At 42.0% G+C, this 23,942-nt stretch overlaps 1 protein-coding gene across 9 annotated transcripts in view; it reads left to right on the plus strand.

Annotated features, from left to right (window-relative positions):
• Positions 1 to 23,942, plus strand: part of PMS1 (PMS1 homolog 1, mismatch repair system component) — a 227,822-nt gene that overhangs the window by 121,464 nt on the left and 82,416 nt on the right. For all 9 annotated transcript variants that reach the window (XR_003942805.1, XR_003942806.1, XR_003942807.1 and 6 more), the window contains 2 exons: positions 6,600 to 6,743; positions 12,894 to 13,813. Coding sequence is in view for 6 of the 9 variants with exons in the window: in XM_030209409.1 (XP_030065269.1) it covers positions 6,600 to 6,743; positions 12,894 to 13,813 (1,064 nt within the window). In the remaining 3 variants the exon portion in view is untranslated. The remainder of the gene's footprint in view (positions 1 to 6,599; positions 6,744 to 12,893; positions 13,814 to 23,942) is intronic.

A 23,942-nucleotide genomic window follows, 5' to 3' on the forward strand; every position in this document is an offset into this window, starting at 1 on the left:
TCTGAAGTAGTAACTCCAAGAAGTTCTGATTTGTCATAATTAACTTTAAATCCAGATAGGTTCCCAAAATTAACAAGTTCAAAGATAATAATGGACAAGGTTAAGTGAAGTGTATGTACATAAAACAGTACATCGTCAGCAAACAATGCTATCTTATGTTCCACTTCCCCTACAGAAAAGCCTTGTATGTCAGGTTGAAGCCAATCCCTGCTAGCAAATCTTCCTCCTCATCTTATATGACCTCGGTCTGTTCAGAGGAGCCATCATTGAAGGAACTATTAGAGGAAGGGAGAAGAATTGAAAGTACTGAGGTGCTCAGTACTCTTATTTCTGAGACACTAATAGTGCTTTCCATTGAGGAGCCTTCTGCTTCAGGTCAGAAGTTCCATCTTCGTCGATCATGAGGGGATTTAGAGGTCCTTCTAAGGCCTTCCCAATGCATCCAGACATTGAGGACCTGATTACAGCAGAATGAGTCTCACCGGACACAGGATTGAGAGTGAGGAGAGCCATGGCTTGCCTTTACCCGTTAGTTCCGGAGAAGAAAGATAAATCGCAGCTTCACAGGGTGTACTCCCTGGTTACGGTGGTAACTAAAAACAACCACCTGCCCAGTGAAAGGGGGCATTGCCCTAAAGACCTACAGCATAGGAAGTTAGAAGGCTTGCTGAAATGTGCTTTTGAAGTGGCCTTTTTGGGCCTTCAAGCAATGGTGTGCAGCTCGTTCGTGGCAAGAGCATGCCTGAAGTGGCATCGGCAGTTGGCAAAACAAGGTGGTCGCCATAATGCCCAGCTGGAAGTGAGGTTGGCCTACTTGGCGGATGCTATTTATGACATGTTACGGGGGTTATGGCCCACCATATGTCTTTGGCTGTCATAGCACGTCAGCAACTCTGGTTGCGATATTGGGCAGTGGATGCAGAATCTAAGTCACGTCTAGTTAAACTGCCCTTTTTGGGTAAGTGGCTATTAGAAGAACTTGGAGAAACTATGCCACCTCGGTTGCCGGAGGATAAGCCAAAAACCTCTGGTCATCTGTCTTCAGGGGGCTCTGAATTTCGAGATAGTACCAACCTGGACCTAGTGCCTCTAGAGGCTCACAATGATATGAGGTTGGTCTCTTTGGTGGAAGGAGTGGGCCAGAATCATGTCGGACCAGTGAGTTCTGAATATTCTTCCAGAAAATTACAAGTTGGAACTCTCTCGCCTGGTCACTCTCTTTTCTTGCAGTTTCCTTGTCGAAAGGGAACCAAGGCAGTTGAGGTTTAGGCCCTCATAGATTCCTTGATGGTGCACAGGGCCTTTGTTCTAGTTGCCCAGGCTGAATAGGCAGATACTTCATCTACTTGATTGTCCTAAAGAAGGAAGGCACCTTTTGTCTGGTCTTAGATCTGGGAGGTCTAAACCACTCCCTGACGATTACAGCTCTCTATTAGATTCGTTATTGACTTAACTCCTTCATTACACTGGAAACCTGTTGATTGTTAGTTCCTTATTTATAATGTAATCCACTTTAACTGGTTCTGTTACACTGTAAGCCACATAGAACCAAACTTGATTTGGATAATGTGGGATGTAAGACTGAATAAATAGAAATGGAAAATGCCTCTGAGTGTTTCACTTTCAAATGGAGACCCTAAGTGCAATCCAAAGTCTCTGTTCAAGTGGGAGAATTTCTCACCGACCTTGATCTCAAGGAGGCATACTTGCATATTCTGTTATGGCTGCCATATCAGAGATTATATTTTGCGGTGCTGGACCATCACTTCCTGTTCAGGGCTTTGCTCCAAGAATGTTTCCCAAGGTTTTTGTGGTTGTGTCAGCTTTGTTTTTGCACCAGGAAATCAGAGTTCACCTGTGTCTCGAAGACTGGCTTATTCATGTGTTGTTGTATTCGGACAGCTTGGCGGCGACAGACAAAGTTGTCCATCTTCTGCAGCCGTGAGTTGGATGAATTTCGAAAAGAGCAGACTAACTACATTGCAGATGCTGGAATATCTGGGTGTTCTAGTCAACACAGCACAGGAGAGGATCTTCCTCAGTTAAATCAGGCCCAAGGTCTGGGACAAAGACCCAGGTTCTGGGGTCAATGATGGCGGCGGTGGAAGTGGTGCCATGGGCAAGGGCTCATATGCGGCCATTAGAGGAATCTTTTCTCAAGCCACTGGTCTCCGGTGTCACAGAAGTACAACCTTATTCTTCCTTTGGCGCTGATAGCCAGATGGAAAAAGCAGTGATGGCTGTTGCCCAAGAATGTGACTGAAAGAGCTCTCTTTCTGATAACACAATGGGGGGGGGGGGGGGGTGGTGACAGTTACCAGCAAGTTGGGTTGGGGAGCTCATTACAAGTTCCACCTGACACAGGGCACCTTGACGGAACAGGAGTCCCAGTGGTTGCTAAATCTCTTGGAACTCAGGGCAGTGAGGAATGCCTCAGGCGACTTCACTCCCTTTCTGGTGCGGGCCCGTGTCCAAGTTGTCTCCGACAATGTGATGGTGGTGCTTTACATCAATAAGCCAGTTGGGACCCGCAGTCATCAGATGGTAGTTGAGGTGGCCTCCTTCATGAATTGGGTGGAGAAAAATGTTCTCTACTTGTCAGCAGCTCATATCGCTGGGACCTTGGACCCAGAAGAATGGGAAATATCCAGCCTGGGATTTCAGCTGATAGGGGACATTCTCCACTTCTGGAATTGATGGCAACAAAAAGGAATGCGAAGTGCCCCAGTTCTTTAGCTGTGAGAAAGAACCGGGCTTAATGGGGATCGGTGCCCTACTGTTCAGCTCCAGCCTGAAACACATCTACTGTATGTCTTCCCTCCGTGGCTCACGGTAGGCTGCATGTTGCAAAGGATCGCATTGTGCTGGGGTTGATTAATTCTCGTAGCACTGCATTGGCCACAGAGGCCGTAGTACGTGGATGTGGTTTGACTGCTGAACGGGTGTCCTCTTTGTCTTCTGCAGGTCCAGTATTCATGGAGGATCCATTTCCCTTTAGTTTTACTGCTTGTACATGGGCTCGATTGAGATTAAAAGGATATTCTGATTCGGTCATTGCTATCCTCCTTCAAGCTTGGTAATGCTGTACTTCTATGGTGTATACAAGGGTGTGGAGTATGTTTGAGGGCTGGTGTTCTCAGCAAAGACTATCTCCCTTCTCTGCTCAGATCATGCATATCCTAGTGTTTCTTCAGGCAGGTCTTCAGAATGGATTGGCGTTGAGTTCTCTAAAAGTTCAGGTTGCAGCTTTGGCCTGTTTTGGGGGCCAACTATAGAAGATGTGTCTTGCAGATCACAAGAATATCTTTGATTCTCGCGGGGAGTGGGCCACTTGAGGTTTCTCTTTTGTACGCCATGCCCAGAGTGGAACCCTAATGTAGTCCTTTGGGCTCTTCTGAAGCCTCATTTTGAGCCACTCCGGAAGGTCTCTTTTAAAGATCTTGTGCCAAAGACGGTGTTTTTGGGTGGCTGTTGCATCGGCACTTAAGGTTTTAGAGCTTCAGGCTTTCTCTTGTCTGGATCCCTTTCTTCTCTTTTTGGAGGTGGGGGTCTCCCTGTGCATGGTTCCTGTCTTTCTTCTAAAATTGGTGTCAGCATTTCATCTCAACCAATCTTTGGACCTTCCTTTCTTTCGCAGAGAGGACGAAGAAGCTTGGTATTCTTCCTTGAAGCTTCTCGATGTGCATAGAGTCGACATTTGATATCTGGATGTCACAAATGAGTTTCACAAATTGTTTGTTTGTGCTTTTTGGTAAACAGAGGTTTGGTCTCATGACTTCCAAGCCCACAATTGCTAGATGGGTGAAAGAGACTATCACGTCAGCTTATTTGCTTGGAGGGAAGCAGGCTACTCATGCTTTGCAGGCTCATTTTATGAGGCATACAACAACTGGCAGAGACTACCTTACTGTCTCCGGCGGATATTTGAAAGGTGGTGACATGGTTGACGCTTTGTATCTTTACCAAGCACTACAAGGTGGACATTGCAGTGTGCTCGGAAGCCAGTTTTGGGGTGGTGGTGCCAGAATCCCACCTACTCTAGGAATTGCTTTTGAACATCCCACAAGTTCTGGAATAGCTGGAAGCTATGTAATAGAAGGAGAAATTAGGTCTTAACTGATAATTTTCTTTCCATTAGTCCTTCCCACTATTCCAGAGGCCCAACAGAGGTTTCTGAGATGTTTAGTCTGTGCAAAGTAATGACTGTCACTTTACGTGGTGCTTCCTGTATATCGCTTGTTCTCTACAAGTTGTCCAGAAATGAGAGCGGTCCACATGTTTGCTCATCTGGTTACATAAGTACATAAGTTTTGCCATTCTAGGACAGACCAAAGGTCCATCAAGCCCAATATCCCGTTTCCAACAGTGGCCAGTCTGGTTTACAAGTACCTGGCAAGATCCCAAAACAGTACATTTTATGCTGCTTATCCTAGAAATAAGCAGTAGAATTTCACCAAGTCCATCTTAGTAATGACTTATGGACTTTTTTAGGAAGCTATCCAAACCTTTTTGAAACCCCTCTATGCTAACTGCTTTTACCACATTCTCTGGCAACGAATTCCAGAGTTTAATTACACATTTGGGTTAGGTTAGATGTTGTTTGTTTTTTCTGAGTTTCTTCTTATTGCTTGTCTACGAAAATGCTGAGGAGCTGGACTGGATGCCAAGAGAGATATGTCTGAGCCTAGTTTTCTATCTCCACCTACTGGTTGATGGACATAACTGTCCCATAGGTTTTGGAATATTTAGAAGGACTAAGGGTCCGATGCACAAAGGTGGCCGTAAGATATGGCTGTCTCGCTAAACTTTAGCGAGTTGCAAACAATGAGCAATGCACAAAGGGGATCACATGCAAATGTGATGTACGAATCACCCTTTGTGCATTACTCACTGTCAAATGTATTTGAAATTGTTGTCAAATGCATTTGACTGCTCCGGTGCAGCGGACCCTGACCCCTACCGCACCCAACACCCTTGTGCCTCCCGACCCTCCCCCCCCCCGACAAAATTCCCTGGCGGTCCAATGGACCGTACACCCCCTGATGCCTCCTGACCCCCCCTTCTCCTACAAAATCCACTTTTTATTGATTTTAGGACCACACCCTGAGGCAGCACATGGCGAAGCATGGTTCACATTGGCGGCGGTTCTTTGCCAAAGATAAGTCTAGCGACCCCCCCCCCCCCCCCCCATCGTTCCTCCCCTGCCCTCCCTAGTACCTTAAAAGAAAAGGATGGCAGGAGCAAAAGCTCCTCCTTCCTGCCTTGGTGTCAACACTTTCAAAGTGGCAGCACACAGCCTCTGCCCGGTGCATCCCAGAAAGCATCGGGCAAGGGCTGGGAGCTGCCATTTTGAAAGTAGCGGCACCGAGGCAGAATGGAGGAGCTTTTGCTCCTGCCCTCCTTCTCAACCTTTTTTTAAGGTACTAGGGAGGGCAGGGAAGGAGTGACCGGGGGGGTCGCTAGACCACCAGGGTCATTTGCCGGGGCGGGGGCTGCAGTCTACTGGACCACTAGGGGATTTTGTAGGGGAGGTTGGGAGGCAGCGGGGGGTCTGGGGTCCACTGGATCTCCAGGGAATTTTGCCAGAGGGGCATTTTGGTGTGTTAGATGAGAGGGTGTCTTGGGGTCTACCGGAGGGGAAGGCACAGGGAGGTCAGATGAGGTGTATCTGGGGTCCCCCCGGGGGAGGGGGGGGGATATAAGGAGGAAAAGTAACTGCCTTCTTGTGTTTCTTTCCTCTTCCAACAGTTCCAGAGCAACTGTAAAATTAACTCATTACAGCTAGATGCTCTGGAGCTGTACATCGCCCATAATGCTCATTAAAATACTAATTATTTGCATGGGGCTCTCGGTGGCTGCTAATGGCACACGTTAGAACCATAGAAAGTCCTTTTATGCATTGATCGTTAAATAATGTTTGCTTTAGACTGGCTAGAACCAGTCTAAAGCAAACGTTAACAGCTCGGTAAGCTTTGTGCATCAGGCCCTCAGTGAAAGAAAATTATCAGGTAAGACCTGATTTTTTTCCTTCGAAACCTGCTCACTTGAAATACATTTACTTCTGCAGGAAGTAAATATATTTCAGGGATTGGATCTGCACTTACGTTCATACTTTTGGATTTTTTAAAAGTATGCATGTATTTGTGTTCCCCCCCCCCCACACACACACCTCCAAAAATAAATGATTTGCATCAAATTCCAGATATAAATGTGTGTGCAGTTTTTCTAGGGTAATTTTTAAATTGCAGCAGAGTCTCTAGTGGAAAAAAATATGTACATAGTTTTCATTAATGTGGACATTTATAAAATTACCTTGTTAGTGCCAAGGTCTGCCCATACCTTGCTGTACCTCCCTTTCTAATGAAATGTCCAGGACGGCAAGCCTTATATGGTACGCTTGTTTACACGTAACCCTCCATTGCCCCATGTAAGCCTCATTGAGCCTGCCATGAGTGGGAAAGCACGGGGTACAAATGTAACAAAAGAAAAAGTTCAATAACAATATATTATGTATTTTAAACATACGGTCTCATTATGTTTTTTTTAATTTTGCAATATAATTTAAGTTCCCTATTTTTCATTTCTTATATTCTCTGTAGCTGGTTCGACTGTACTATAATTTGATGTGCAGTAAGGATTCAATCCACAGTTACCCTATCTTTTTCATCAATATTATCATACCAGCTTCTGCTATAGATGTCAATGTAACACCTGATAAAACTCAAGTCATGATGCAGAATAAGGTAATCAACTTTTTGTATAATGTGTCTTAAATGTGGTCTGTGAATGGCATATTGCTGCCTTCAGCAATAAGAGCAGTTCGAGACTGCAGATCTTTGTGGAGAGGAGAGAAAGGAGGAATATGAGTTTGGTGAACCCCATGTTAAATTTGGCAGCCTCTTATAAAATTGCACTGTTGGTAGTATGTGTATATAAGTATGTGTAATGCTAATATGGTATAGGCATTTCTAAGTTTGGGATGAAGTTGCAATGTATGCATGCATTTTATAAAATATACCAGTACATGCAAACATTTACACAAACTTTGGAGCAGTTCTGGGTGTCTGTTTTATAAAGGCTTATAAAACAATTTTAGGGTCAGTATAAATTTTAGTGGGGTGGAGGCTTTAATATCAAATCATTCCAATGCCCAGCGCCCCTTAATAGTAGTGATAGTAAAGAATACAGCTCTTATGGACCTCAGTGGCATGTCATTTCACACAGGCAACATGAATCCCATGATTTGCCTGTCTCCTCACTGGTCTATGTTTTAAACATTATATTCAATGCTGTCAGTGTGCATGTTGTTCAAACTTGATTTTTCAATATTTAAATATAAATAACTTAGTTTTAAATTTATCTTTGGCAAAGAACCACCACCAACGTGAACCATGTTTCGCCATGTGCTGCCTCAGGGTGTGGTCCTAAAAGCAATAAAAAGTTAATATCTGTATGTTCCAAAATATCAAATAAATTCATATCACCATGGCTCACAATCACCTCCCATTCCCTTAATCCAACATTAAAAGTGTTTTCTAATATGGCATCATCCTGTAACTCAGAGGAAATATTTTCTCAACTCCATTACTTCCTGTTCTACAGATTATATGGTTTATTTAATTATATGACCTTGCCCTAAGATTTATGTGGGTGAAACCAATCGACCTCTGCATAACCGTATGACTCAACACAAGAGTTGCTTGAAAAGATCAAGGAGTGAGGCACCGATTTTTGGCTTTTTCATACAGACTGGGAGATTGGTGCATGTTTTTGAACTCATCTGGAGAGTCTCTATGCGGCACCATTGAATGAAGATTTGTGGGGGGAACAGTATCTGGAAGGGTTAACTTTACCTAGCTTGTCATCAAAAGTGATATAGTCTTTGGAGGCCCCTATTACTTAAGGGAAAGTGGTTTGGGCCCTGAGACAATGTTCTCTGCTTAAGGCGCAAGGATCTGATGGGTTTCGCACAGAGTTTTATAGGATTATGAGTGATGAGGTGATAGGGCCATTAACGAACGATATGATATTTAAAAAAAAACCTAATTAATTGTAAAATATAGATTTAGGATAGAAAATGCTTAAACAAATAAATCTTAAGATTGTTGCAAAATTGAAGATATCCAGAAGAATTTCGAAGGACTGTGGGTAGAGAGAGCCAGAACTGAGGGGCATAGAAAAAGATGTTTCCAGAATTTTCTTGTATTTGATGCCAACCTGCTTAATGCAATGGTTGATTCTGATTGTTTGCCAGGTGAACTGAATATTGCCCATGTCATAGTTTTGCTGAATTCTGGGAAAGATCCATTGCTAATGGATTCATATTGTCCGATATCCCTTGTGAATCTGACATAGGTTCTGGCAAAAAGAATGGTGAAGCTGTTACCGTCCCTAGTGCACTGCACAAAGCTTGGGTACGGTTTGTTAAGGGCCGCTCAATAGCTAAGACTATCCTTAAAATTCTTGCCTCCTGAGAGCAAAGAGAATGGATCTATGAACCTTCCATTTTAATAAGCTTTAATGCTGAACATCCATTTCTGTTCCTTGTTATTGTTCACAAAAACCACCTTCCCACCCCAATTGCACCTTTGCAACGAATGTCCTGAACATACTAATGGAGCCCCCACACTTGCTGTGGTAATGCGTGATTTATGTTCATTCAACCTAATCTTTATACAGTCTGGAAGATCTTACAGCATCCTTTATAATAAAATGCACCTCCAACATTCTGAAGCTGACTGCATGGCTGAGGCATTCCTGCTCTCTGTATCCATCTCCTGAATTGACATCACGTACTTCCAGGTTCATCACAAGCAGACGTGATCAACCACACGAGGTTTTTCGGCTTCAGAATGTTGGAGGTGCATTCTATTAAATAGGATTGGTCAGTTCCTTGAAGCACAGCCAGAGCTCAGCGTCCTGCACAGTAACGCTCAGACACCAGAGAGAGAGATGGGGGGGGGAGGTATCTCTGTCACACACACACTCTCTCTCTCTCTCTCACACACTCTCTCACAGTCAGTCTTTCTCTCTCTCTCTCACTCTCTCACACACTCTGAGGCATATTTTCAAAGCACTTAGCCTTCCAAAGTTCCATAGAAACCTATGGAACTTTGGAAGGCTAAGTGCTTTGAAAATATGCCTATCTACATCTCACACTGTATCACATTCACTCTATGTGTCACACAGTCACTCACACACTCTCTTGGTCTCATACACTCAGTCTCACAGAGAGTCTGTGTCTCACACACACTCTCTTGTACACACTGTATCTGTGTGAAATACACTCTCTCTCTCTCACACTGTGTCTCACATACGCTCTTGTACACACTGTATCTGTGTGAAATACACTCTCTCTCTCTCTCTCTCTCTCTCACACTGTGTCTCACATACGCACTTGCACACACTCTCATTCTCACACACACACTCTCTCACAGACATACTCGTACCCAGACTCACTCTCTCTCTCTCTCACACACACACACTTGCACATTCACTCTCTCTCTCACACACAGTCACTCTCACATACACTCTCTCAAACATACACACTCTGAGGAAAACCTTGCTAGCGCCCGTTTCATTTGTGTCAGAAATGGGCCTTTTTTGCTAGTATATCATATTACAAGGATATGAAATAGTGTGTACAGTATTGTTACTATCACATGTTGTATTAGTCCTCAATTTGATTTTCTTGAGTGCATTGCCAATAGTCAGTTGGGTCCCCTCAGATCGTGAGCTCACACCACTGACAATTGCCAGATTTATTGTGACCTTTAAACTGTTCTACACTGTCCATATAATCCAAGTGTCTAAGTCAATATCTTTCCTATAGTCTCCCCCTTCTATAGGATATAGTAGGACGTTGTTGAAAACAATTGTGTACAGTCAAAATTTGCCAATATTTAAAAATCAATGCTGTTACAATTGAAATATTGAAATACGAGCAGAACAGGAATAACTACCACTAGTCTGTCATCAGAAGGCTGTTCCTTATAACACAGTAGACGTTCTCTCTGTGCAAACTTTGCTCTCAAGTTAGCTTCCTTGATGATAGAATTTGGGTACTGTATCTCATTGAATTGATAAATATCATACTGTTTAGGACATTCGTTGGAATTTTATTGATAAGATGCATTTGGGGTGGGAAAGTGGTTCTTGTGAACAATTACTTAATTACAAGGAGCAGAGATGGGTATTAGTTATTTACCCTAAGGAGTTGAATCTGGAACTGGATTGGAAATTGCTATTGTGAAACCAGCTTGCTCTTTGGTTCCTTTTTGTCATGTGAGGCTTGGTGTGGACGCCATATTAGAAAACACTTTTAATGTTGGATTGCAAGAATGTGAGGGAACTGTGAGCCCCAGCTGTATGAATTTATTTGATATTTTGGAATATATAGATATTGATAAATCTTTTTATTGCTTTTAGGACCACACCCTGAGGTAGCGCATGGTGAAACATGGTCCATGTTGGCTGCAGTTCTTTGCCTAAGATAAGTTTGACTAAGGGGGTCTTTTTCTAAGGTACGCTAGCATAATGGGCTAGCACTAGCTGATTTTTAGTGCACCTTAGTAAAAGACCTCCTAAGTTGCTTCCCTGTGTCCCTTTCCTAATAATTCTAAGCAAATAGGATGCTAGGAACTATTAGGAAAGGGATGGTGAATAAGACTGAAAATACTATAATGTCTTTGTATCGCTCCATGGTGCGACCACACCTTGAGTATTGCATTCAGATCTGGTCACCATATCTCCAAAATGATATAGCGGAATTAGAAAAGGTTCAAAGTAGAGCGACCAAAATGATAAAGTGGATGGAACTCCTTTCGTATGAGGAAAGGCTAAAGAGGTTAGGGCTCTTCAGCTTGGAAAAGAAACGGATGAGGGGAGATATGATTGAGGTGTAGAACGAGTAGAAGTAAATCAAGTTTTTTTTTAACTTGTTCCCAAAGTACAAAGATTAGGGGACACTCGAGGAAGTTACATGGAAATACTTTTAAAACAAATAGGAGGAAATGTTTTTTCACTCAACTAATAGTTAAGCTCTGGAACTCTTTGCCAGAGGATGTGGTAATAGTGGTTAGCGTATCTGGGTTTAAAAAGGGGTTGTAAAATTCCTCGAGGAAAAGTCCATAGTCTGCTATTGAGACAGACATGGGGAAGCAACCTCTTGCCAAGGGACTGGTAGCATGGAATGTCTCTGCTAATTGGGTTTCTGCCAGGTACTTGTGACCTGGCTTGGCCACTTTTGGGAGAACAGGATACTGGTCTAGATGGACCATTGGTCTGACCCATTATGGCTACTCTTATGTTCTGTTATTTGTATTTAAATATTGAAAAATCAAGTTTGAATAATATACATTGAATATAATGTTAAAACATGGACTAGTGAGGAGGCATACTAATCACGGGATTCATGTTGCCCATGTGAAACGAGTCGCCGCTGAGGTCCATAGAAGTTGTGAACTTAAGTTTACCTTTTAAACTGTCTGAGATATGCTTGGCATTTTCAAACTTGGTTTGAATGTAAACTGATGTTACCTGTGTCTTAATATCTTCCTGATTAGCTGCTTCTAGTCTATCTTATTTAAAACTAACTCTTTTCACTTGCAGAGGGTCTGACCTCTAAAAGTTTCTAATCTGTCTTCATCCTATTGCCTATAACTTAAAATTGGTGTTGCATTATGATTTAATATTTTTAAGCTAGTACTGGCTTAAAGGTGCTTTTATTGAACTGTGTTTTGAACTTCTGTGCCAGTGATTTCATATTTTTATGCTAGACTTTTCTTAAAGGTGCTCTCATTAGAACTGTGTTTTGAACCTGTGCCAAGTGACTTAATCCAATCAATTTGGTTACACAGTCAGTTGCTCTGCCAACATTCTTTCTAAAACCTCATGCCCTTTCCGGTGAAAGTGAACAGTATGCTTTGGACTGCAAAAGAGTCTTGGCTTTTCTATCGGGAGCGGACTAAAGCCCATAAACAGTCCACCCAGTTTTATGTTTCTTTTGACTCCAACAGAATGGGGGCTGCCATCAGCAAACACAAAATTGACTAGCAGATTGCATCTCCTCCACCTATGCCCATACTGGGCTGACTAGAGGGTCATGTCATGGCTTACAAAAGTTAGAGTCATGGTTGCGTAAATAGCTCATCTCAGATCAGCCTCCATAGAGGAGATTTGCGAAGTTGTAACATGGTCATCCATTCACACATTTTCATCCCAATTACTGTCTAGAATAAGATTTCTGGTTTAGTCAGACAATCCTTCAGCATTTATTTGGGGTCTAGAATCCAACTCCTTCCTCACCTTCCCCCAGGCCCTTTTTTCTGTGTGTTTCAGACTGTTAAAAAAAAAAATTAATGGCCCTTGCCCCATTGCAGGCACATTATTCCTCCCCCCCCTTTTTTTTTATTATACATTTTTAACCACCTAGTAACTAAGGAGTTTACCAAAAGCTTCTACAATTAGAGAATTCTGGGGAGCATTTCCATTCTAGGGCTCTGCCAAATGACATCAACCACATGAAACTGTGTGTCCTGATGTCATCAGAGAACACCTACTACAGATGAGTAACATCACTTTCTCTGCATATACAAGTAAATTATTGGTTATACCGCAGTCATGTATAATTCTTAAAAGGTAGTCAAAAACATATGAGATAATAAAATAGAATCACATGCTGCCCTTAATTTCTAGACTGATTTGGTAAAATTTTATAGCAGCACTAAACTTTACAAGAACTCACCAGGAAAATAAAAATAATGTAAAGAAACACAAAAAGAAAATTATGGTGGTAGAAAGATGTTTGATTTTTGTGGATCATCTCTAGGAGGCACTTTGCTGCTGTAAGTTTTCTTAAACTGCTTGTCTTGATATTTGTCTTTACTTTTCAGGAATCCGTCTTACTTGCTGTTGAAAATGTGTTGATGTCGCTGTATGGAAACCTCCCTGGTATACTTCTCGTGGAAAATAATAATGCAGATGTGTCCTCAGCAGATATGTGTGTTAATAAAACAGGACTAACAGATGTGCTGGTTAATGAAGCCATCCCATCTGGAAATGATGAATCGAAGACTCATACTTCATTCTTTTCATTCAGTAACGACATGCAAAATGCTCAGCCTGGAAAAAACAAGGAGGTCTGCTTAAAGAATCAAGTACTTTGCAATGATAATCCTCCTGGTCTGTTTGACAAAAATGAGGTTTCTGGCATTGAGACAATGAGGAGTGATATATTTCAGGTTAGTTCCATCCATAATTTTTCATCAGGTGGGAACAGCCAAAGCGGGTATAAGGTAACTTTTACTATGGATGATGTTTCTCTTATGGACACGCAGCCTGATCGTGATCGAGGGCCTCTCCTGGGAGCTGAGCAAATTAATGTGGTGGAAAAACTTGAGGAAAGAGCAATCTCCAAGGACATTTCCGAAATCTGTGCTGATAACTGGAGCAAGGGAAATGTGTTCAAAAATTCAGAAGGGAAGAACCTGGAGCCTGTTAAGATTCTGATGCCTTCAATAGACAGAGGAATGTGCCATAATGAAAGTGATGAGAGCCAGTCGTTAATTCCCAATCAAAACTACTCCAGCAAAAGTCCTAAAACATCAAATGTGATCAATGAAAAATTTGGACAGATTACAGCCTATAATTTAATCAGTAATCATGTAATCAGAAAACCTAAATCTGCAAGTGCCCTTTTTATGCAAGAGCATCGCTCTAGAGTCTTATCAGACAATCCAAAGGCCAGCCTGGAGGACATTGCTGCAGAAGCTGAAAATTTGTGGCTAAACCTGAGTGAAGAGGAGAAAAGGAAGTAAGTGTCCAGATATCACATCTGATTAGTATGCCTTGTAATTTCCAGTCTCATATTGGGTACATGGAAAAAAAGATGAACCCCAATTATATATAAAATATAGTTTCAAAGAGGATTATGGCTCCATACAGGATACTAACCAGAGATTATTGCTAATCATTGGGTTTACATTTACAAAGGTGTACTACGTTTGGGTACCCGGTCAAAATGGCCCCCGACAAAATAGCTCCAAACAAAAGAGCTTCCGACATAATAGCCCCTGACATAACAGCCACTGTTAAAACGGCCTGCCCACAATATAGCCCTTGACAAATTAGCCCCCCGACAAAAGGGCCTGATCAGGCTGCCCAGAATATGGCACTGCATTATTTTCTTAATAATGTTACCTTGCCAAATAGGATAAGGTTGGTAAGACTATGAAAATGACAATATTGTTTTTTTTTTAAATTAGCATGTTGATGGAAGAATAGTTTCCTTAAACAGCAGAGCAGATCATGAATACCATTCTGGTAGCTATAGAATTTTGTTTATTTATATATGCTTTATACAATGCAATGCTGGTAGGAGCTTTTATCAATGAAGATTTCACTTGTAGTTTATCTTTTTCTCTGATGTGTTGTTTTTTTTTTCTAGGAGGCTGTTTTGTCTAGGGGCTATCTTGTCAAGGGTTATTTTGTGGGAGGGGCCATTTTGTCAAGGGCTATTTTTTAGAGGCTGATTTATCAGGGCTATTATGTCGGGGTGCCCTACTTTTAGATTTAGTAAAATTGATGCACACTTTCTACACTAGTTTCCATTTACATAACCTTTTACTAAAATGTGTTACACAGTTAATGTAGGCATTAGCTCATGCTGTTAGCATATGATTGCATTAACAGTTGATGCAGTGGCTTGATAGGGGGTAATTCTATAAGGATGGTGCAAAGATCACGCATAAATGACCAGAATACAGCATATACACACACGTGTGCAAATGTGCTCGTGAATGCCAATATTTCAGCAATGTGCTACTCTCTAAAATTGTACCTAAATGCTATGGCACACAGTTTGAGAGTGGGCATACACATGGGTAATCTGGGTGGAGTGTTGGCGGTGTCACAGTTATGTGTATAAATGATAGACTAGTATAATTTGAGTGTTTTTTAACAGTCCAGACATGAGCATTTATACCTTCTCTATACTTGGGATAAGTAGTTTCGCCTAAAATATTTTATAAAGAAAAGTAGGCGCCTGTTTTTCTTCATAGATCAAATGGGTTATTGGTGGCTAAAAATAGATGCTTTATAGAATTACCCTCTTAGTTTGTGCTAATTTCTGTTTAAATTCATAGCATGGAATGGGATGGAGGAATGGGCATGGACTGCGCATTGCATTTAGCACACATTAACTTACTGCTCATTAACTACTAACACAGTAGATAATGTGTTTTCTCTGTGTTAATTGCATGGGCAGATGCTGGGAATGCCCTCAATAGGTAACAGAACTTTTTCAGTTACCACGTGGTAATTTTACCATGTGGTAACTGCAAATCATTACCCCAAGTCGTCTTTCTTATAAATTTCTATTTGGGAATCACATGATGCATTGACAGGGACAGACATGTCTCAGTCCCTCTCTGGGGTCCTGCGCCTCTCTGCCTCGATAATCATCATTCCCTGAGTGACTAACTGCCTTTTCTCTCCTGAAGAACAATGTGGATGGTACATGGACAACTTTGCAAAAAAATAGGGAGCAAGATGGCCAGGAAAAACACTAAGAAAAAGGCAACTCTGTCATGGAACAGCGAGGGTAAAATGGCAGCAGTGGAGCTGCAGGGGCCGTTGGCTTTTTTGGAGCACCAGCTTACCCAACTTACTGCAGCAGTGGTCAAAGCCATGGAACCAATATTTGTCCAAATTTCTGCACAATTGACGCATTTAGAAACTTTGTTAGCAGACATGACCTTCCGGACCAGGCGCTTGGAGCGACGTGTCTCTAACATGGAGGATGTGGAGGGGAGTACCTTTTGCACCATACACACGATTGAAGCTTTGAAATGTCGGGTGAGCAAACAGGCTGAACAGTTAAATGATTAAGAAAACAGATCCCGCCGCAATAATCTTCGCATAGTGGGACTCCCTAAAACCCTGCCAGAGCGGAATCTTGGTCCATTGTTGGAAAGCGGGCTTAGCAAGGAGTTTGCATTTTTTGGACAGCATTAGAGTGAGCGCTCAGGCTGGGATGCCCACAGCAACAGACAGAGACCATGGGTGGTGATCATAAATGTACATGATTACAACCATAAATTGGAGATTTTGAGATGTTTTAAACAACGAAGAGGCTCTTTGGGGTGTGTCAGTTTTAATCTTTCAAGACCGCCACCAGAAATTTACTCCACTCTGCCATGTGTCATGGTACAGGATTAAGATTCATGTTAGTGTACCTGGTGTTTCTAAAAATTTGTATTAATGGTCAGTGACGCTGGACTGTCTTAATGTGCTTTCCACACCAAATTCACTGGAATAGACTTCAGTGAGATAATTTCAAGCTCTTTATGAGGCATGCTCTTCTGCTGAATCGTGTGTTATTTAGAATTTTTTTGACAAGGCTCAGCTCCCTAAGCTATCTAATTTAGTCCAAGAAATTTTAAACTTTCCTTTGCAGGCTAAGGAGCTTCAGCAAGCGATTAAAAAATTGAAACCCCATTCTGCCCCAGGTTCAGATGGGTTCTTGGGAGAATATTAAAAGATATTGTAACATCAGCTTCTAGGCCCTTTGCTAACTTAGCACCACTCAGTGGTGGAGACGGGAGCTTTTCCATTGCATGAAAACACTGTGTTAATCACTTTACTCCCCAAAGTGGGAAAGTCATGGGTAGAGGCTGATTCCTTTCACCCTATTTCATAACTTTATATTGATCTTAAATTGTTAGTACAAGTATCAGCATCTCGGTTGTTATGGGTTTTACCAGATCTCATTAGCCCAGCGCAAGTGAGGTTTGTTTCGAATAGGCGATAAGTCCTCAACACCCAGCAGGTGCTTTTGGCTATGTCCCACTGTCAGGGACATGATATCCCTGCTTTGTTGATAAGTTTAGATGCTGCCAAGGCTTTTGATTAGGTTCATTGGCAATACCTTTTTCAAGTATTAGAATGGGTGGGGATTACTGGTTGGCTCCTGCAGGAAGTGCAGACCTTGTATCATTTTCCACAAGCCCATCTTTTGGTAAATGGTGGGTGTTCCCCTGCATTTTCCATACAACTTGATATGTGACAGGGCATCCCTCTGTCCTGTTTGTTATATCAGAGCTTGTTTTGAGAGTACTAAATGAATCTTCCTCTATTTCAGGTATTGATCTATAGGGATATCCCATTAAAATCTTGCCATATGCGGATGACCTAATGGTGGTTCTTACTTCTCTGCAGGAGTCTCTCTCTCGAATGCTATCCCTGATGGATCATTTTTGACAGTTTTTTGGGTTTTTCTCTTAATTATGATAATTCTAAGGCGTTGCCTTTGTGCCTGCAGGTGAAGCAACAATGGCAAGAGCTATTTCCCTTATCGTGGGAAGATAACGCATTGCGTTATCTGGGAATTCTTCTACCAGTTGGCTTACACACTCTTTTTACAGGATTAATATTACCCCATTATTAGAAGATACCAAAACCAAATTGCACCTTTGGCAGGCATATCTTATTTCCCTATGGGGCCGTGCTCATTTTTTTTAACATGCTCCTTGGCCCCTCTATGGCTTTGTTTTTCAATAACTACCCTTTTATCTTGAGAGTCCGAGAGGAAAAGATTTTAAATAAACTTTTACAAACTTATTTGTGGAAAGGTAAAAAACCTTGCTTACGACTAGCCCTGCTTCAAATCCGTAAGACACATGTTGAGATGGACCTCCTTAATATCCGCTATTTAGCAGTGGCTAGCAGTATGTTTCATATTAATGATTGGTATAGGGGTACAGAGCATTTTTCCCTCACACATGTAGAGACTACTTTACATAGTAACATAGTAGATGACGGCAGAAAAGGACCTGCACGGTCCATCTAGTCTGCCCACGATAAACTCATATGTGTATACCTTACCTTGATTTGTATCTGTCTTTTTCAGGGCATAGACCGTATAAGTCTGTCCAGCAGTTTTTCCCGCCTCCCAACCACCAGTCCCGCCTCCCATCACCGGCTCTGGCACAGACCCCGTATAAGCCTGCCCTCCCCTATCCTAGCCTCTCAACCACCAACCCCTCTTCCTCCCGCCACCCAATTTCAGCTAAGCTTCTGTGGATCCATTCCTTCTGCACAGGATTCCTTTATGCCTATCCCACGCATGTTTGAATTCCGTTACTGTTTTCATCTCCACCACCTCCCGCGGGAGGGCATTCCAAGCGTTCACCACCCTCTCTGTGAAGAAATACTTCCTAACATCTTTCCTGAGTCTGCCCCCCTTCAATCTCATTTTATGTCCTCTCGTTCTACCGCCTTCCCATCTCCGGAAAAGATTCGTTTGCGGATTAATACCTTTCAAATATTTGAACGTCTGTATCATATCACCCCTGTTCCTCCTTTCCTCCAGAGTATACATGTTCAGGTCAGCAAGTCTCTCTTCGTACGTCTTGGAATGCAACTCCCATACCATCCTCGTAGCTTTTCTTTGTATCGCTTCCATTTTTTTAACATCCTTCGCAAGGTACAGCCTCCAAAACTGAACACAATACTCCAGGTGGGGCCTCACCAACGTCTTATACAGGGGCATTAAAACCTCCTTTCTTCTGCTGGTCACACCTCTCTCTATACAGCCTAGCAACCTTCTCGCTACGGCCACCGCCTTGTCGCACTGTTTCATCGCCTTCAGGTCCTCAGATATTATCACCCCAAGATCCCTCTCCCTGTCCGTGTCTATCAGGCTCTCCCCACCTAACACATACGCCTCCCTTGGATTTCTACTCCCTAAGTGCATCACTTTGCATTTCTTCGCATTGAATTTTAATTGCCAAATGTTAGACCATTCTTCCAGCTTCTTCAGATCTTTTTTCATGTTTTCCACTCCCTCCGGGGTGTCCACTCTGTTGCAAATCTTGGTGTCATCCGCAAAAAGGCAAACTTTACCTTGTAACCCTTTGGCAATGTCACTCACAAATATATTGAACAGAATGGGCCCCAGCACCGATCCCTGAGGCACTTCTCTACTCACCTTTCCCTCCTCCGAGCAAACTCCATTTACCACCACCCTCGGGCGTCTGCCCGTCAACCAGTTCCTAATCCAGTTCACCACTTCGGGTCCTATCTTCAGCCCTTCTAGTTTATTCAAGAGCCTCCTGTGGGGAACCGTGTCAAAAGCCTTGCTGAAATCTAAGTAGATGACGTCCATAGCACGTCCTTGATTTAATTCTCCTGTCACCCAGTCAAAGAATTCAATGAGATTCGTTTGGCACGATTTCACTTTGATGAAACCATGTTGTCTCGGATCTTGCAACTTATTGACTTCCAGGAAATTCACTATCCTTTCCTTCAGCATGGCTTCCATTACTTTTCCAATAACCGAAGTGAGGCTTACCGGCCTGTAGTTTCCAGCTTCTTCCCTATCACCACTTTTGTGAAGAGGGACCACCTCCGTCGTTCTCCAATCCCTCGGAACCTCTCCCGTCTCCAAGGATTTATTAAACAAATCTTTAAGAGGACCCGCCAGAACCTCTCTGAGCTCCCTCAGTATTCTGGGGTGGATCCCGTCCGGCCCCATGGCTTTGTCCACCTTTAGCTTTCCAAGTTGTTCATACACACTCTCTTCCGTGAACGATGTTCTATCCACTTCGTTCTCAGGTGTACTTTTGCCAGTCCCTCTCGATCCTTCCCCAGGATTTTCTTCAGTGAAAACAGAACAAAAGTATCTATTTAGCAAATTGGCTTTTTCTTCATCATTTTCTACATAGCATTTTGCTGTATCTTTTAGTCTCACAATCCCCTTTTTAGTCTTTCTCCTTTCACTAATATACCTGAAGAAGTTTTTGTCTCCCCTCCGTACATTTCTAGCCATTTGTTCTTCCGCTTGCGCCTTCGCCAGACGTACCTCTCTCTTGGCTTCTTTAAGTTTCATCCGGTATTCCTCCCCGTGTTCCTCTACTTGAGATTTTTTGTATTTCTGGAATGCTAACTCTTTAGCCTTTATTTTCTCAGCCACTTGCTTTGAAAACCATATCGGTTTACTTTTTCTCTTGCTTTTATTTACTCTCCTTACATAAAGGTCTGTGGCCCTGTTTATTACTTCTTTCAGCTTGGACCACTGTCCTTCCACATGTTGTATGTTCTCGCAGCCCATCAGCTCCTTCCTCAGGTATTCCCCCATTTTGTTAAGGTCAGTTCGCTTGAAGTCCAGGACTTTGAGTTTAGAGTGGCCGCTAACCACATGAGCCATTATATCAAAACAAACCGTTTGATGGTCACTGCTTCCCAGGTGACTTTAGTCATATTCTACACATATCCAGTAAAATGCCTCCTAATACCTTTTCAAGTTATCCTGTGCTTTGTTTCTTAAGGACAGTTTGGTGCTGTTTGGAGATCTAATTTTTTTAGCAAAAGTGTCACCTCTAGTTGTAATAATCCTGCTTTTCCTCCAGGGCAGGGATTGAGTGTGTTTACACACTGGGCACAAAATGGTCTTCAGTATTTGGCACAGGCTATTGATGAAGAAGGACACATGAAACTCTTTGCTACTATTCATAGAGAATATCATCTGCCCCTCTCCCACTATTTTGCTTATTTACAGCTTCGGCATTATATTTCTTTGCCCTGGACTAATCTCACGGAAGATGTAGTAAAAACATTGGCTGAAGCGTACACGCTCGGTTCACAACAACATGTACCCCTTGCTTTTTATCACCAACATCTAAAAGACACTACTCTTGGTGAATTATGCTGGATTAGCAGCCTGTTGGATCTTCAATGTACATTATCTGTAGAGCAATTACAACGCTATATTCTAGGGATTCACAAACTGTCAGTGTCAATGTAGCTGTGAGAACTGCTTTACAAATTTGCTGTTCGACTTTGTTTCTCCCCATAGAGCATTTCAAGCAACTATTGCAGCTAGTGTGGCTTGAGCCAAATTTGGGTAGACCCTGGTAGGCACCCGGTCAAAAGAAACCAGACAAAAAAGCTCCAAACAAAAAAAGTTCCCGACATAAAAGTCCCTGACAAAATAGACTCCTGACAAAAGGGCCTGATGAAATAGATTTATTTTTGAATGGTACGAATTTGAAGGGAACAAAGAAGTGGAGGAGCCATAAATTACTGAGAAAGTCCACGGCTTGTCACTTGAAAGTCCTGGCACCTGCCTACGGCTTGACTTCACTATTCACACTTGGTATCTAGTGAGAATCATAAATCTGTTTTGTTGTGGGGGGTTTTTTGGGATGGTTTTTTTTTTTTTGTCATGGTCTGTTTTGGTTTTAGTCTGTTTGGTGGGGTTTTTTTTTGTATGGTCTATTATGTCGGGGTGCCACCCTGGTAATCTTGGTTCACATGTTCTAGCATTGTCCAGTCATTACTAGTTTATGGAAATGTGTCCTGGAGGCAGTGGTGGTATATAACTGGGATTAAACTGCCACTTATGTTCCACTTACTCATTTTGGACAATACATCTGCACTGATCCTGATCCTACTGGATTTAAACAATTTTTCCACAAAGCCGTTCTGTTTGGTATTAAAGCAATTTTATTGTATTGGTTGGATGTCAAAGGCCCCACTCTTCAAAGGTGGTGTCCATTGTGTCTTTTTCAGATGAGGCTGTGGAAAGACAGTAGATTTCTTTTCTGGACAGTAGTTCTGGAACTCAGTTTCAACAGATTTGGGAACCTTTTTGGCTGACTTTGTATTCTAGAGCCAGACGTTGTCTTTTGAAATTTTAATAGAAATACCAGATTTGTTTGACTTTGAGGGGAGCCATTGATGGGGGGTGGTAAAGTACTACTACTATTTAGCATTTCTATAGCGCTACAAGGCATACGCAGCGCTAAAGGGAGGGTGAAGGTTCTAATTCTGATTTCTTGTTTGTTTTCTGTATTGAAGTAACTATTATTCAACTATTGTGACATTATAGCTCCTTGTTATTGTGCTTTAATAATCAAGATTCAAACATAAATTTATATTTGTTGCATTTAAACTGTAGTCGCAATTATAGTTTATGAAGGGTTTTATGTTCTAATTTAAATGATCAGATGCTATGTATGTGCTAGTTTTCCCCCCCTCTGATTTGCCAAGTGTCGCTTATTACCTGTGTTTGTCACGCAGCTGAAGACTACTCTGATTTCATATGCATTGATTCTGATTACCGTTCTGATGAAAGGAAATAGGAGAAAAGCCAGGTTCCTCTACCATGAGGGAGAAATATAAACACACTGGAGTTTATCCCCCACTCTGTGGTGGATTGTGTCACTTAGCTCTTGAGAACCAATCAGTCCTGAAGGGTGTGAATTAAGCTGCTATGAGCTCAGAAGCATTTTTCAAATTCATAGAAAGGGAGAAGAGAGCAGAGCAAAGGGTGGAACAAGATAGCTGGAAGATTTGGAAAAAAAAAGTTCTTACAACGCTTGTATATGCTCCCAAGATTGTGTACCCAGCAAGTCTTGCCAGCAAGGGACAGTAATTGTGTAATGTGTGGAACCCTGGAATGAAAGTATATACCTTGTTGGTGGGACTTTCAAAGAGTTAGTTTCGGGACAGAAATTTGGAAAGAAGTGAAGAAAATGTTGAGACAATCTATACCAATGATTAAGGAATTATGCTTATTAGATTTGGAGGATGATCTTGAACTTCAATGTGATGAGCATTGCCTGTTAGGAAAGCCAATTTGATGGCAAAATGTTGCATTTTATTCAAATGGATAAAGAAAGACCTCCCACTAGGATGTTATGGAGGATCAAATGCATTCACTGTTGTGCATGGGGAAACTGTCCAAGGGAAAGGTGAAAAGAAAAATATTAATTTGTTTAATATGGACCCTCATTCATTTTTGGACACATTACAGTCTTGAATGAGAAGTATGTTGCTTAATGCTTTAGGATGGTGAGCTATACTATGGCGGATTACTATCAACTCTGTATGGTTTGCTGGAAAGTTCTATTTAGGAAGGGATGGGGGAAAGAGAGTATAGGAGGGATTGGGGAGTGCGGGTTTGTTCATATGAAAATGTATCATAGTCTGTTTATATATTATGCTGGTTGTAAACTTTTGTTCATATTCTATTTGCTTTAAAAAAAATGTAATAAATTTAAACATAAAAAAAGAAAGATTTGAGTCTCAGATTAGTCTGTCCTTTTTATATAGTCTCGTTAAGGGCAGCTATATACAGCTTCTCCAGATTGAATCCTCTTGTTTTGGGATTAGCATTCCCTGGATGGGGCTATGGTGACCTTCCAGCAGGTAGCAGTATGCAGAGGAGAGAGGTCTTGAGCATCCCTACAGTATGTGAGACCTAACTGCTTCTAGACAGGTTAATGGCTAGTGAGTTTTGCATGATGGAAGTAAGTAATGCTAGGAGCAACTTTGGTTGGATTCTCCATATTACCCAGTCACAGTGTGGAAACCTCTGTACATGTAATGGTTGCTTGCCATGAAAAAGGAGTCTGTGTAATCTTTAACCCTTGACTGAAGCAGAGCCTGGTCAGCACTGTTTCATTAGGAGATTGTGTAACAACAATGGCAGCCTGTCCGTGTAAACTGATAACAAGTGAATAAATCAGCAAAATATCAGAAGGGTGAAGATGGACATGACAGACTCTAGGGTAGAATAAGTGCAGCTTAGAGATAAGAGTGAAATGCAAGACTAGTAATGTGAGCATTTCTGGAGGGATGAAACTGAGGAGTATTTTAAAAGGGGAGTAGGGTGTAGAAGAAATTAACTGCAGTTTCAGCAGAAACTAGGAAGGTGGGGAGGGGGGAGTCAGCAGATGCTGAGCTTTGCATGTATGCAATTAGAAGTCAAAGGAAGAAAGGTATAAAAACAGGGTTGAAGAAAGAGAAGGCGGAAACGTAGAACTGGATAGCATCTTGCTGTAGCTTTTGCTTTAGTTCCTCTCTCAGGAGGAAAGAAACCCAATTGCTTGTTACAGAATATATTTTTAATGAAACTGCAATATAATTGGCTTTATTTG

The sequence above is a fragment of the Microcaecilia unicolor genome, chromosome 7, assembly GCF_901765095.1.
Source record: "Microcaecilia unicolor chromosome 7, aMicUni1.1, whole genome shotgun sequence".
NCBI classification, from domain to species: domain Eukaryota; kingdom Metazoa; phylum Chordata; class Amphibia; order Gymnophiona; family Siphonopidae; genus Microcaecilia; species Microcaecilia unicolor.